Here is a 15,818-nt window from a genome sequence, read left to right as displayed (position 1 = left end):
AAGCCTTTACACCCTCCCACTACCAATTTTTGGGAGGGGTCGCTGCTCGGTGATGCTTTGCCCACCTCGTCCTCGGAATCCTCTTCCTCTCAGGAAGCGACCGGGCACACCGAAGGTTTCCATGTTCAACTTTTTCTCCTCAGCCCATGTGGTCCTCCTGAGGAAGCACACACACACACACACACATCAAATATGTTGTCCAGCATTAGAAAGTGCTGAAGTAACAAAGATGAAGGTCAAAAGTAATTACCTGGGCTTAAGGTCTGACGAGATGTTGTCAAAGAAGCATTTGGCTTTGTCATAGTACTTCTCCCTAAGAGTTTCATCCTCTTCCTGCTGCTGCTGCTGCTGCTGCTGCTTTTGTGGTGAACCTGGTTTGTCATGGGCCTCTCCAGAATTCACCTTTTCAACTGCAGATATTTACAGAGAGAAATTGATTGTAAACATACAATGTCATTAAATTGTGTCCCCTGAACTGAATTGAAATAAAACATACCAACAATCTCCTTTGTGAGATCATCTTTAAACTGAGCGTTTGCAGTTTCGAAATCAAAGTCAGACTCGAACTGCAAAGTTGAGGCCTTTCCTGAGTTTTTCACAAGGAGTTGCCCTCTGCTCCGGTTCCTGGACCTGCGACTGCCTGCGCCGGAAAAAACATGACAAAACACTTCTGTCAAACTGGTTTAGTAGCCATTGGAACCAGTTCTTATTGATATTTTCTTTTGTTATCGATTTTCTACAGAGCAATAATTATTCACTTGCCTGCTGCAAGATGTTTCAGGAAACAGTGAAGACAAAGTAAATAGTTCTACACTTTAAGGAAAGAAAATAGCATATGGTGCAACTTTATTTTGATACCTTGTTTTTGCCTTTGTTTCTGGGTCTCAGTTACTTGGCCTTGAACCTTGGTTGCACTTGGCTGAGATTGTGCACGACCTAAACAAAATGACAAACTTTAGAATGTTTCATAGTAGAGCAAATCAAGAACAGGGGGATTTTTGTATCGTTTGTTAGAGGCCACTGTTATAGTTTGCTCACTGGTGGATACATTCTCCTTCTGAACTGGTGTGGACCCTGCCCGGCTAGAGCGCTGTGCTGGGCGAACAGGCTGTCTGCTCTGAGGCTGGGTTAAAGTCTTCCCACGTGGCAGGGCGGCGCTGACCAATGGCACGGTCTGTACAGCCTGCTCCACCATGGGCGCACGTCTGGCCGGCATGCCGTGAACTGATGGAAAGGGAACAAACAAGATGGGGCTCGTCCAACTGCAGATACATGTAAGAGGCAGCCACTGACCGTTCATGGTGCTGGGGAAGAGTCTACATTATAGGGCTGCAAATATAGGCAGGAAACCTCTGCAGCAAGACAATTTAGTTTAAAAATGGTATTTTGACACATTCAGCCTTTAACAAATATTGCACCTGCCTGATTAAAAAAAAATTCAGTAGGACATGTTGCAATTACATTTCGCTTAATTGTGCAGCCTTAGTCTACAAGTGATATTTCAAATACATTTCTAAACAATATGATCAACTGTACCTAGGCCCAGTGCAGCATTGTACTGCTGGTTGAGTAGAGAACTAGCAGCCAGCTGGTTGTATGTCGGCATCATGTCTCTGTATGGACTGCTCCATCGTGGGTGATACGCAGCAGAGGAGTGGCCAAGAGATGACTAAAAATGACCAAAATTGAGAAGAAAAATATGTGTTATCAGTTGGCAGTATTCTGATTAATGACAAATGAATCTGCGAAGAGAAAATTAATTACAAAAGTCAGCCAAGCCTCATGAGCCACACACCTGTACGATAGCAGGGTCACGAGGCAGTCCATGGTGCGGTTTGGGCGGTTCGGACACAGTGATGTCTTTAATGTCGCTTCCTCTGAAGATGATGTATTCATAAATTTCATCTTTGGGCGGGACTGGTCTGTCTGAGTGCCGGTCCTCGGTCCCGTACGATTTAACTGTTGGGAGGGGGGGTTGGGGGCGAAGGTATATCATTTACCACCATCATACTTTGTTAATAAAAAAATTCTAGAAATAGGCCTAATCATAGAGGAAAAAACAAACAAGTGTCGTCTGGGCCAGTCAACCTACCTTTGGCTAAAGCCACCGTCGACCTATCTGTGTCGACTGAGGACAATATTCCCTGATATCGAATCTGTGCCTTAGATATTAAACTAATCTTACTGCCAATGTAAGGAGTTCCTCCTGCAGTGCTCATGTTTGCCGTAAAAATGTGTATTGAAATTGAAAAGCAGCGGTTAAATCACAGAGCACTTAACCTCGGCAAACATCACTAATGAAGAACTACTCAACGGTGTGCACAATCAGCGGGCACCTGCGCGCTTTGTAAGATTGCCAGTGACGCACCTGCTGCTGGGCGTCCACTGCGCGTTTCTTCGGCCAACCGGCTCAAACCGCCTACTTTTTTTTACTTCCTTGACGGAGTTTATTGAAGTCAAAGAATATAGGCATACCCCCGGGGTTAACCGAGACCGATGAGTGAATTTTATATTTAAAAAAAAGATTAATAAAAGGAGCATATTATGGCTAAAACATAGCATGATATGCAAAAGCTTTCAAACATTAATATAGCCTAACCTGATTGGACTATAAGCTAATGAATTGCCACTGCATGAATTATAGCCTAATTGTAGGTATATAGGCAAAATTCCTCACAGATGAGATAGGCTATTGATAAAAAGATCAGGATGCTCTAGTTATGCATAGCCTTTGAATTAAATCTTGTAGGCCTAATCTATTGTAGTTATGGGGCTTTATTCAAATATTGGGCTACTCATTTGTAACTTAATACATTAACACAGGTCACCTGATTTAGCCTAGCCTATATTTCAATGCACAAATGAAAGTATTTGAGTTATGCAGTTTGAATTTATTTTTTGTATAATTGCACATGGGAGTAAAAGCACAGTAAACCCCATGACTTGACATGTTGACATTACTGTACAACATTTCCTCTTGTGAGGAGGAGGGTGGGGCGCCCTCCAAAGCCTCTTTACTACAACAACTTCACAAGCTGGCCAAAACGCTGCAGCCATCTTGCACAGCACATCGAGAGTGACTAAACTCTGAAATGAGGTGTGTTGGCTTGTTGTAAACCACGTTATAATTATAACAAGAGTCACACGGTGGAATTCCACAACGGAACAATTATCGTGGTAGCAAAAACTCGCCAGCGAGGATGTGACATTTGATGAAAACATTTGGTCTCCGAATCGATGTTGTTCCGTCTCATGCTTCCCCTGGAATGACAGCTGAAGCCATTGGTACCGCCTTTACCAATGCGGATCAGCCAATCACAGCTCGCCAAAATCCCCACACGGAGACGTTTGGTCGTTGTGCGCACGCGCATGTCAGTTGGTAAGTACCTCACTTCTCACAAGCTCGCAGGAGTGTGAAGATGGCGGTTGGCCCTGGCCCGCTGGATGAGCCTTTTTTACACACAGAGGTGAATAAAGCGGTAGTTTGTCATCCTGTACAGTTTGTAGAGTCACAACTGTCGTGCTTGTGTCACAACAACCACTGGGGTAGGCACGAGGCATTCGGTAATTACATGGCTATAGTTCCGGGACAAGGGGGTAGCGCGAGCTAATGTCCAGCTGGGACTTGGTCAAGACGATTGCTGAAGCAGGTACGCTGTAACTAATAATATTGTTTTCCTATTTGTCTCTCCGAGAATACACGAAAAGCACGCGCCGGAGTTGACAGTTATAAACAGTGAAAGAGTCCGAGGCTTTCCCCAGCACATTCAAGAATTGTTTGTGCTCCTTTAAACAAGTTGAAGTGCAGGGGGTCTCATCACAACAAGGTCCCCATGCTTCAGCTATGGATACATCGACGGCCAGCATGGACTCCATCGCGGGAAACGACCATGGCAAAACACTTGTCGTTAGTGGCGGTGTAACTTCTCTCCCTAATGATTCAGTGCAGACTTTCAATGGGATGCAAACGATGAACTCTCACAATTCAGGAAGCGCTGCCCCTCTCGGGGTGGCGACAGTGACAAGCGGCACTGGTAACGGCAGCAGTACCGCGATATCTGTCACAGCTGTTAACAGTGGACCAGTGATGTCTAAAGGGCTGGCCAGTGCCATAATGCCCCCCTCGTCTAACAGTGTCATTCAGACGCCTCTCATGAACTCACAGGGTGTCTTCGCTTCAGCTCAGCCCGTGAGCCAGGCAACAGGAGCCACTGTGACACTCGTCAGGCCGCCTATGCAAACCGCTGGGTCGGGCGCAACTTTGAATGGGAACAATAATGCGGCTGCCTTTACGACAAGTCTGATGGGTATCGGCGCACAAACCACGCTTGTAAACAACAGCCAGACGTCCAACACGGTGTCCGTGACCGCAGGGTCGCACATAATCAAGGCAGAGCCACCCACAACATTTATACAGTCTGCACCGCAGCCGGCTGTCACTCATGGTGCCGTAGGCGCTCCCCGGGTTGCAGTGACAGTAGCAGCCGGTCCAGGCGGGATCCGAGCCTTGACGCCTCAAATGTTGGCCCCAAGGCATCCCCACCCAACCCCCGGACAGCCTGGTGTACACAACATCCAACTCCCCCCGGGTGAGTGCAGTCACAACTTTTTACTGTACACATGGCTCTCATCTTTGCCTACTTGGTTTCATTTTCATTTCCTCTGATCAATGGCTTTAAGATAAAAATCTAATGCCCTCTAATACTTTGAATAACACCAATCATTGATTTGTTATGATTGATTATGACTGCTTTCTAAAATGTACAACATGTATTTATCATAGATAGTGGTTTGGCTGTTCACTGTTTCATGGGGTGTTATAATTATATATTCTGACTTGGTTCAGGGATGGTGCTTGTGCGCAGTGAGAGCGGACAGCTTCTGATGATTCCTCAGCAGGCTCTAGCCCAGATGCAGGCACAGGCCCAGGGAGGCCTGGCACCTCGGACTGCTAACTCCACAAACGGCCCTCCTGGCCAGGTAAGATCCCACGGCCTTCCCTAGGACGAAGCTTTATAAAAACAACCATTATTTGTCTCACCTAAGTTTACTAATGTAGCCTGTGTTTAGCTTGTTGATGGAAGCACCTGTTGAGTAGAATATCAGATACAGTATAACTTAGGTGAAGGTATGTGGGAAGTACTGTGCTTCTATGTTATTGTGTTGTATGATTTGTCTTTATGTATGCAAGTAGTATGCACGAAAGATAATGATCTATGTATGAGCTCATGTTTTTATATATAATCAGTAGATATCTTTTCTCGTTTGATAAAACTGGGTCTTGCACATAATGCCATGCGTTGTGCCATGTGTCTTCTTCTCTCAGGCTCCTGGGAACACCATTGTTAACAGACAAGTGGCTCCCAGCACCATCATCCGCCATCCAACCCCCACGCCGCCTGCTGTGACCACCACTCTGCACAGACCCCCTGTGCTTCAGGTAACCCGCCCTGCCTGTTGGGGTCAATCATTTATGATTCTGTTCACTTGGCTTGTTTGGGTTGACATGTTTGGGTTGTGTCTATTGCAAGCTGCAGATGGATGGATGATACTAAGTTGCTCATTCACTGTTTGAAATGGGGTCAGCGTCATATTAAATTCTAGTAAACCATTATATTACCAGTTTATATGTCGAAGTGAAACTAAATGGATCGTATGAGTGCATTTTTACTACGAAGAAAAAGGTGCAAACTCTCATTCTGTACAGGACATGGTGATACAATTGGTGCATAGTGTGATTAGTTCTTCAATAGCCCAGGTTGAGTGATAATCCTGAACCTTGTTTCCAGGATTTATTATAGTAGGGTTGAGACCCAGGCTTGAAGGACTTATTTTTATTTATAAAGCTAGCAGCCAATGGTCTCAGGAGATACTGACACATTATGTATCATGCCATCTTTTGTGCAAAATGGATGAGAAGCAAAATACATGTAGTTTGTAAATGTCGAAAGTTGAGTTGATCTTTGTGTGCACTTTCATGGATTCCTCAAGCAAAGACGAAGATGTAAACTTTAAAATCTGCATCCATTACGAAATTCTCAGTCGAGTCAACTCCAGGTTCACCTCAGACACAAAATGACAAATTTCAAACTTTTACATTTTCTGCACAGTTAGTTGTTTCTTTGAATGTCCTAATAGAGATTACTAAAATAATTGGCTTTAGTTGTTGATTGACCTATTTTGTAGCAATGGGGCAGCTGTGTATACTGTGCTGATGAGAGCAGGGAGTGATCAGGCAGATGTGGTCAGACATGCCATTAAGAGGTCTGGCACATGTAGTCCTCTTCGTCTTACAAGCTGGCAGTTTTATGTGTTACTCACGGCAAAAGATTCAGTAGTGATACGTTTAAAAAATCTCTAAATTATTAAATCATAACACTGGAGTGCTGACTTATTTCCTGATATCTTAAAACCAGCATGTTGAAGATTTCTTGGAGGAAGAGCAAACAACAGTAATTCAGTGCAGGAGCAAGGCACCTGTTTCCTTTTATAAACCTAAAATGTAATGAACTTGATCGTCTTTGAAATAGCTTTTATTCCCCCACACTCTCCCGTGATGACTTGAAAAGTGCGTTTTGACATAGCATGTGTGTCTTCACAGAGCTCAGTTGGGGCTGTAGCACCAGGAATGACCCCCAGGACCGCCAGCCAAACCCTTGGGACCACAGTTACCCCAATAACTGTGAGCAAAGTGAGTTTTGCCAAGCCCGAAGGATCAGAAAGAGCTGAGTGTCTGCACACACTGTAGAGTACTGTAGAGTTTGTGACAAGTCAAAGTATTTACTTTACCAGAACATTACAAAGAAGGCAAAGCACACGGTCATGAGTGAGACTCATAATCTGAATGTTTTTTTTTTCAGGAGACCATGGAGAATGTGAAGAAATGTAAGAACTTCCTGTCCACATTGATCAAGCTGGCATCCACTGGGAAGCAGTCAACAGAGACTGCAGCCAGTGTGAGAGAGCTGGTCAAGGACCTGCTGGTAAGTCAAACAAAACCCTGTTAACTGCAATATTGTATAACTCTTTGACATTGATAATGATCAGATAAAAGCTCCAAGAAATACCTACTTTCAAGAGAAGCATAATCTGTACCTGCAAAGATCACTCCCACTTTATGCCTGTATGTTGTACTAGGAGAGCAAACTGGAAGCTGAGGAATTCACCAGCAGATTATACAAAGAGCTGAACTCCTCGCCCCAACCTTACCTTGTGCCTTTCCTCAAGGTAAGAAAGCTTGTATACCACCGTCCTGTTCATTGATATATCTTCCAGAAAAAGATCAGTAATATGTGTTTTTATATTTTCTTGAAATACAGAAAACACCAAGTAATTTTTTAGTGCATGTCTGTAATGTTTGTCCACCTGTTTGCCTTGTGTAGAGGAGCCTCCCCGCCTTGAGGCAGCTCACCCCAGACTCAGCAGCCTTCATCCAGCAGAGTCAGCTCCCCCAGCTGGCCTCCTCCACTCCAGTCATCTCCACCTCACCGGGCCCCAACACAGTGGTGCTGAGCAGTCCGGCTCCCCGGCTCACTGCCCCACTCAGCAGGCCCCAGCTCCAGACTGCAGTTAGCAAACCAGTTCACATCCCCTCAATGGTAAACATGGCAGCATTAAATACATTACATTAAATCTATTTATCTTTATATTACATTTCTATAAAATATAAGCCATTGCAAATCTTTCCCACTCCCTGAAATTATACAATGAAACAGAAACAATTAATGTCATACTGTGGCACTAGTTACATAATCTCCATTTGAAACTAAATGTTCTCCAGCCTCAGCAGCAGAGAGCAGTGTTCAGACCTCAGGTAACCATACCAATGACTCCCATGGTGAATCTCAGGAATCAGGCCCCTGGCCGCATCATGCTAGGACAGCAACAGCTGCAAGCAGGTGAGGGCGCCATTCTAATAGTACCTCTGTGTGTGCGTGCGTGCGTGCGTGCGCGCGCGTGCGTGTGCGTGTGCGTGTGTGTGTGTGTGTGTCTTTTGTTTTTTTGACCAGTAGTATTAATTGAGATCATGTGACTGTGTTAGGTCCTCTGAGGTCGGAGGTGCAACCTGGTTCGAAACATGTCTATGCTGCAGCTATGACCCCGGCTCAAAGGAACAAGCTGAGAGAGGCGGGTGGCACTTACAAGTAAGAACAAAGATGACAGAATTCAAATCAGTTTTACCACCAATATTGTTTAATCACATAGGGGTTTGTATAAGCATCACTTTGGGAACATTTCTGTCTAACACACTTAAATACAAATGAAGGTTCATTCAGTCTCATTTTTTGAATACATTTAGTTTTTAGCTCAAAGACAATAGGTAGCTGGACACATGTATAATAATTACAATGCTATTCTCACCACACTGGGCTGCCATCCACACATCTGGATTCATGACCATCAGTGATTTGATTTCCCATAATGCATTTATCTTAGCAGAGAGGATGACGACATCAACGACGTGGCCTCAATGGCCGGAGTGAACCTATCAGAGGAGAGCGCTAATATCCTAGCAACCAACTCTGGTTTGGTGGGGGCGGTGACACATTCCTGTAAGGACGAGGCTTTTCTGTCGTGTGCCATGCTACAGAGGAGAATGGTGGAGATTGGTGAGAGACACTCACAAATTATTTGACCACAGACAACATCTGTCCATCCACCTGCTAAAGACAGGCTGTGTTTGTTTTTCTAGGTAAAAGGTATGGTCTGACTGACCTGGGGGCAGAGGTGGTGAACTACGTATCCCATGCTACCCAGCACCGGCTCCAAACCCTGATGGAAAAAGTTTCCCAAGTGGCCCAGCAGAAAAACGGCAATTTCAAGGTTAGTTTAATGTTCCGAGTTTACATATATGCATTAATTTCTCCTGTAATCTTTTGGCCTCTTCTGGGACAACATTGTAACAATGCTACCTGCCAACAGGAGGATGACCATTATGAGCAGAGCAGCGATGTTCGCACTCAGCTAAAGTTCTTTGAGCAGCTGGACCAGTTAGAGAAGCAACGGAAGGAGGAACAGGAGAGAGAGATCCTCCTGAAGGCAGCTAAGGTTTGCGGCCAAAATTATTTGTATAAATCTATTGGTGGAATTTCATTTATCCAAAACACTAGCTGTACTAAAAGGTTTGTGTTGAGGGGTCAATAAGAATCTGTGAATTCGGATACCTAGGCTCAAATGGATGTTTTCAAAAATGAATGCCTTTTTGTAATAAATACCTGGTTGAAATATTCTAATTCAAACAAAATATCATCAGTTTTATTATTGTAAGGCCATTGCGTAACATCTGTTAGGCTTTAAATGTTTGAATGAAACCAAGGCCCATTTATTAATAATGTCAGGAGTGTAATGAATGCTGATTAGTTTGACCTACATTTAGCATTTTGGTTTCCTGCAGTTATTCCATTCCCCAGAGGTGCATCATATTATATGTTATGAACAAAAGGTCGCATGAGATTGATTTTGACTGGCCCTCAGGATGCCTGTTGGGATGTGGCTCAAACAGCTTCTTACACATGTACTGTGTGATCTATCAAAAGGCACTGGGAACAAATGGATCACACCAAATTGAATTCCAGTAGGTGTGTGACATTAAGAATGAAAAGATGCATGGACGTAGTAAATCATCCGGGCCTAGCACAACAAGGTACACTAGGGAATAGGTTTTAACTATCGGCTCAATAAGCTCTACATGCAAATATAGATTTATATGGGAATTCAAGGGACTAGTACATGAGGTAGATAAAAAAAAACACCTGAAAATTTCCACTTTATCTCTAGTCCTACAAACATGGGATGCGGCTTTTCTCCTACCAGCATCAGTCATTAATGTGTCTTGCTTCTGGCCTTGCAGTCTCGAGCTCGGCAAGAGGACCCAGAGCAGCTGCGTCTGAAACAGAAGGCTAAAGAGGTAGGTTGAGAAGAGGGCGGTCAACTAGTCTCTGTTTCTGTATGTCTATGTGTTGTGTGTATGCTGGATTTCCCCATTGCTTTGTGTGCGTTGTCCAGATGCAGCAACAGGAGCTGGCTCAGATGAGACAGAGGGAGGCCAACCTGACTGCTCTGGCAGCCATCGGTCCCAGGAAGAAGAGGTCCATTCTAGATGCTGCATCCTCCTCTGCTGCAGCTGAGGTAACACTAATCATAGTACATTGCCCATATAGTGTTGTATATTATGTGATAGAAGTCAAGTATAACCCCTGTCATAAAGTCACCATGCACCTTTAATCTAAATGGCACCTTCCTTCTTTATACTTAGCGAATTTTCAGTGGAGATAGCGATAATAACATCAGGTTGCAGTTAACACCCTACTGTCTTAGTCTGTATAAAAGACGGGTAACAGATATGGCTTATGTTAGCACTAACATTTATCTAGTGATTGTGTCAGCCAGACAAAAGTTATATCACCCACAAGGCAGAGTATGTTGCCAAAATTGGCTTATATAAAACAGATGTCCGGAAAACAATGTTTGATATCTAATCTTTTATTAAAGTACTTTGAGAAAAGGGTGTCGTATTCTAGGGACAGAATGAATAAATAAAGATTCCCCACCTCTTGTTTACCATTATGTTGTTGTGCCTATTCTCTGGATGTAGACTTTATAATGCTTCCTTAAATCTTTTAAAAACTACAAGAAAAGAAACAATTTCATAGTCGTATTATGCTCTGCTAAGTACTATGCAAATTGCTATAGCAGTGAATGCATAGTGTAAAGGTTGCTATCAAATGAACACATGGGAATTACAGATTATCAAAGCAGTATTGATATTCAGAGTGATTTTTAGTATGCTTTTTTTTATGAGCAACGTAGGCCGTGACTACAGGGCTTCTTCAATAATCTGCAAGGCATTGCTGGCTACAAAGAGCCTTAGCAGGGTTCAGGGAGTGAGGAGCTGTATTTATAAAGAAACGATTACTTCATGGTTATTTGACAATTCTTCCAGTATACAGAGAATGGACTGCTTTAATGTCTTTTCTTTAACCATTTTAAACCTTTGTATGCAGCATTCAAATATGTGATACATGTGATTCTTTGGAAGGAACACTAGAGTTGGTAACCACTTTATCAACTACCCAATACTATAAAGTGGTTAAAACTAGGTCCACCTCCACCAGTGACAACAGTAAAATGCTGCTTAAGCAATTATGCATTATTAACAACCTTGTTGTAATATACAGTTGTGTTCAAAATAATAGCAGTGTGATTAAAAAAGTGAGGCAAGATCAAAATCCTTATCATAGCTTTTATTTCCAAACATGCAAATGCATTGGGGACATTGCACATTCTATTCCAACTCCAAATATGAAGAAACATTTGTCAAATGTTACTTCATCTTTACAGAAAGTGAAGAAAAAGGAATATTAGACTGTTCAAAAAAATAGCACTCTGCATTTTTCTTTACAACTCAAACATTTACTGTATCAACTGAAAAATGCATGAAGATTTAGCTTTCCTATGAATCACTGAAGTAATATTTAGTTGTATAACCTCTGTTTCTGAGAACTGCTTCACATCTGTGCTGCAGGGAGCCGACCAACTTATGGCACCTGTGAACAGGTGTTTCAGCCCAGGACTTTTGGACTACATTCCACAATTCCTCTGCATTTCTTGGTTTTGCCTCAGAAACAGCATTTTTGATGTCACCACATAGGTTTTCTATTGGATTAAGGTCCAGGGATTGGGCTGGCCACTCCATAACGTTAATCTTGTTGGTCTGGAACCAAGATCTTGTTTGCTTACTGGTGTGTTTGGGGTTGTTGACTTGTTGGAACACCCATTTCAAGGGTTTTTCCTCTTCAGCATAAGGCAACATGACCTCTTCAAGTATTCTAATGTATCCAAACTGATCCATGATCCATGGTATGCGATGAATAGACCCGACACCTTTAGTATGAATAACATCCCCATAACATTATGTCTGTGCCACCATGCTTCAATGTCTTCAAAGTGTACTGTGGCTTGAATAGGGGCCGCAGACAGTTTGTCAGACAACCCCTAAACACTGAATTCAAGCCACGATACACTTTGAAGACAGTGAAGCAAGGTGGCACAAATTGAAATGGTTGTTCCAACACACTAGTAAGCGAACAAGATCTTGGTTCCAGACCAACAAGATTAACGTTATGGAGTGGCCAGCCCAATCCCTGGACCTTAATCCAATAGAAAACCTATGTGGTGACATCAAAAATGCTGTTTTTGAGGCAAAACCAAGAAATGCAGAGGAATTGCGGAATGTAGTCCAAAAGTCCTGGGCTGAAACACCTGTTCACAGGTGCCATAAGTTGGTCGGCTCCCTGCAGCACAGATGTGAAGCAGTTCTCAGAAACAGAGGTTATACAACTAAATATTACTTCAGTGATTCATAGGAAAGCTAAATCTTCATGCATTTTTCAGTTGATACAGTAAATGTTTGAGTTGTAAAGAAAAATGCACACTGCTATTTTTTTGAACAGTCTAATATTCCCTTTTTTCCCTTTCTGTAAAGATTTAGAAACATTTGACAAATGTTTCTTCATATTTGGAGTTGGAATTGAATGTGCAATGTCCCCAATGCATTTGCGCGTATGGAAATAAAAGCTATTATTAGGATGTTGATCTTTACTCAATTTTCTAAACACACTGCTATTATTTTGAACACAACTGTATATATATACAACAGTCTTAATGGGGATTTTTCTGGAAAATGAGTACTTGTATTGATACTGCAAATACATTTAGCTATTTACTTCTGTATATCTTGAGCAGAATTTTGAATGTAGGACTATAACTTATAGTGGAGTACTTTAACATTGTTATACTACTTTTAATGAAATGGAATATCTTAATACTTCCAGGCTTTACTCACATATCACATACTCATTCACCCCCCACCTGTTTGTCATGTTGCAGGGATCAGGATCTGGTCCTTCTGTCTCTGGTGGGGCTGCTTCTTCAGGCTCCAGACCCACACGGCAGCGCATCACACGTGTCAATCTCAGGGACCTGCTGTTCTGTTTAGAGAACGAGAGATCAACCAGTCACTCCCATTTCCTCTACAAGGGCTTCCTCAAATAGGCCAGATGTCAGAGAGGAGAGGAGGGGGAGAGGGATGGAGTGTGTGGAGAGACTAGTGGCTCCCACCACAGACAGAGAGAGCAAATGAGACTCTAAATGAAGACAGAAGAGGCGTGGCACATTTCATGGCCTGTCATATATATACACGATAGCCCTCAAAAAAGGTAGTAGTCATTTTGGATGGCCCCTCTAACTCTCTCCTCAAGCAATGCTTATTTTCTTTCAGAGCAGTCATAGACTGATGCCCCTTTATTTACCCTGTGCATCTTCTTTTACAAGAAAGTTAGTGAAAGAACATATTTTTTTTGGTTTGAAAAACTGATTTATTTTACAATTATGCACTGTCACAAAGTACGGTATATTTTCTGATTCTTTTTGTGTACATTAGGCTTTAAAGCAATGGAACCCAGCACAATTATTTTCATAGACCAACAACTAATGAATGACTAAATAATTACTTTATTTTTGTTTTGTCAACCGAAATAGTTTGAACTCCAAGCTGTGTAACCTACTGAGTTGCCTTTCTAACTATGAATATATAGCCATATAGTCATCCCAAAGCAGTTAACCCTTTTATAACTCATGAAGCAGTAGCTCGCTCTGTGTCTCTCATCTCCATTACTTTATTTGATTTCCCCCCGCCCAGCATATTTATTGCTAAACTCAAGCTTCAATTAATGTTTAGTTATTTATTTAATTTCATGTGACTCCTCAGATCTTTTATTTTGCTTAAATTCTCATTTAGTTTTTGTTGCATTTTCTTGCATTGGATATGTTAAAAAAAAAATCAGTTTTGACATTTTCTCGGGTGTATAGTTTTCAGTGTGCGACGAGATGTGAGCTCTGTTTTTTGCTTACTAATCTGTTGAATTGTTCTTTTTAAAATTAGTTTGACAAACAGGTTTCAGAAGGCTTTTAACTTGTATTACTATACCAAACATACAGTACATCTACTGGAAACTGATTTCTATTTTTGTAGCCGTGCACCTACACACATTTTTACTCTTTTAATGGTGACTGACAGTGTCCTCCAGCCTGGAACTGGAGTTTCTTCCTGTATATTTGTAAATGTTACACCTAAAGTTTTACACACAGTTTTGTATAGAATTGAGAATTTACCAATACAGCATAAAAAACGCATTTTCTCTATTGGAACGTTTGAATAAATAATGATTTTACAGTAACTGGTTTTGTGTGGCCTTTCAATCATACACTGTTCTTTTGTATTTACTTGTATTACACTAGGGGGCAGCATTGCATTGTTAGAACAAATGGATGTGTACTGCATGTGGCACTGAGGAGATTGAAGCTTTGTACATGAATGAGCTGAATGCCTTTAATTCCCTCTTTACTCTACCTGTTCACAGATAATTCCCTCTAATCCTCTCACATCTGTAAAGCCACATGTTGTACTAAGTGTGTATCCCCTGGGTCTATACAGCACAATATTGAGCACAACTCCCATGAGCAGCACACACAGCTCTCAGAATGAAATCACACTCACACACACGCAGTCTGCTACCAGCCTATGCTGATCTTTGTTGGGCTTTCTTGTTTGAGTCTGTCTCCATTATCTGCCCAACACATGGTGTTTTGGCAGCAGCTGCAAACATTCAGTGCAACCATGGGCTGGAAATAATTAGGCCATTCTGCCACTGGGACAGTAGCCTGATGTTACCATGATTGGGAGCAGCTTTTGTATCCGCGCCGACTAAAGACGAACAATAAGTGTACATTTGGAGTTAGCAGTTGTGATGAGCCTCCATTTAATTTTCCATAATAAAAGTACATCTGAAGCCACTAGGTGGCAATAGCTCATTTTGCAACACTACAGGATTCTCCTGTAGATGACTGGGACTACTTATTCAGGTTTTTCTTTAAAGTTAATTTCACCAGGCTACATCTTTATATGTCCATGGGCTACATGTGGTTGATTTTATTGTTATTTAATGTCTTGCTTTGCTCGACACAATAAATACTACTAGGCCAATCTGTCATGTTGCATGACATCTAGCATAATAATTTAAAAAAAGGTGTGGATCTGGGTTGTTTAATAGTGTCACAGCACTGCTACTATGACCACACCAAGCCATATAAAAGCCAGGCTTTCATTAGTGAGCACATGAAGCAGCTTGTCCAGCAGTCCGTCATGGCATCTTTATCTAGTGGTGGTGGATTCAGGTAAGGCCTTGCGCCTCATCCCAATCCAATATTTTTGCTGGTAATCCCCCTTCCACTCCTCAACACTGCTGCTCTTTCAGAGTTAAGTCCACATAAGCTCCCACTTGAGTGCCAGAGGCAGAGCAACAACAGGGATGGTGTGGTTGCCTAGCGACGTCTCAGTCACTGCACCTGAGGGTGTTGGGTAAACACCCTGAGCCTGCCAGAGGGAAGGAGAGACAAGTAACATCACTGCTTCCTTCCATGACATTTTAAAGAGGCGGCTGTTATTCATTTGTTACATTTAGTCTTTCAGTGTTTCATTCTGTGTTGTCATTTTGGCTTTTACCTCAGGGTGAGATTATATAATCAACCATATCTAAAGCAAGTTTATTTGAGTGGGTGCAGTCACACTCAAGCTTGTCACTGCTCGTCTGTACTTAACTACGGCTGCTTTTGTCTGATTCCAAGATGGGATCTGATTTCACAGATACTGCTACCCAGCAGGGTGTTCTTGCTTTACTTTTATGATAAATCTCCAGTCTAAAATGATTTGCTTATTTACGCTCACTTTTAATGATGGTTAGAGGCTGATGAAAGCTCCC

The 15,818-nt window shown here is 42.3% G+C and overlaps 2 protein-coding genes across 2 annotated transcripts; one reads left to right on the top strand and one right to left on the bottom strand.

The window, feature by feature from the left end:
* Nucleotides 1-6: 6 nt before the first annotated feature.
* On the bottom strand, nucleotides 7-2,219 carry LOC307249339 (protein LSM14 homolog B-like; the record flags this gene model as incomplete). Its single annotated transcript, XM_080026005.1, has 8 exons — nucleotides 7-157; nucleotides 251-410; nucleotides 497-640; nucleotides 859-936; nucleotides 1,039-1,224; nucleotides 1,537-1,669; nucleotides 1,796-1,959; nucleotides 2,093-2,219. 8 exons carry the CDS (start codon nucleotides 2,217-2,219, stop codon nucleotides 7-9), a joined length of 1,143 nt encoding a protein of 380 aa, XP_079882131.1.
* Nucleotides 2,220-3,419: 1,200 nt separating this feature from the next.
* Nucleotides 3,420-14,175, top strand: LOC307248827 (transcription initiation factor TFIID subunit 4-like). The gene is made up of 15 exons (XM_080025342.1): nucleotides 3,420-4,589; nucleotides 4,847-4,980; nucleotides 5,327-5,440; nucleotides 6,602-6,691; nucleotides 6,861-6,983; nucleotides 7,138-7,227; nucleotides 7,383-7,598; nucleotides 7,781-7,898; nucleotides 8,042-8,144; nucleotides 8,437-8,609; nucleotides 8,693-8,823; nucleotides 8,923-9,048; nucleotides 9,851-9,907; nucleotides 10,006-10,128; nucleotides 12,889-14,175. Exons 1-15 carry the CDS (start codon nucleotides 3,845-3,847, stop codon nucleotides 13,051-13,053), a joined length of 2,508 nt encoding a protein of 835 aa, XP_079881468.1. The 5' UTR covers nucleotides 3,420-3,844; the 3' UTR covers nucleotides 13,054-14,175.
* The last annotated feature ends 1,643 nt before the right edge of the window (nucleotides 14,176-15,818 follow it).

This window comes from Ammodytes marinus, assembly GCF_949987685.1.
Source record: "Ammodytes marinus genome assembly, chromosome: 4".
NCBI classification, from domain to species: domain Eukaryota; kingdom Metazoa; phylum Chordata; class Actinopteri; order Uranoscopiformes; family Ammodytidae; genus Ammodytes; species Ammodytes marinus.
This window is presented reverse-complemented; position numbering and strand designations above follow the sequence as displayed.

What these genes read in the sequence shown, in the direction of transcription:
- LOC307248827 (XM_080025342.1), top strand. Translation starts at nt 3,845, where the DNA reads ATGGATACATCGACGGCCAGCATGGACTCCATCGCGGGAAACGACCAT. An exon ending in GAGGCGGGTGGCACTTACAA is followed by an intron (nt 8,145 to 8,436) that starts GTAAGAACAAAG and finishes CATTTATCTTAG; the next exon opens with CAGAGAGGATGACGACATCA. An exon ending in TGAAACAGAAGGCTAAAGAG is followed by an intron (nt 9,908 to 10,005) that starts GTAGGTTGAGAA and finishes TGCGTTGTCCAG; the next exon opens with ATGCAGCAACAGGAGCTGGC.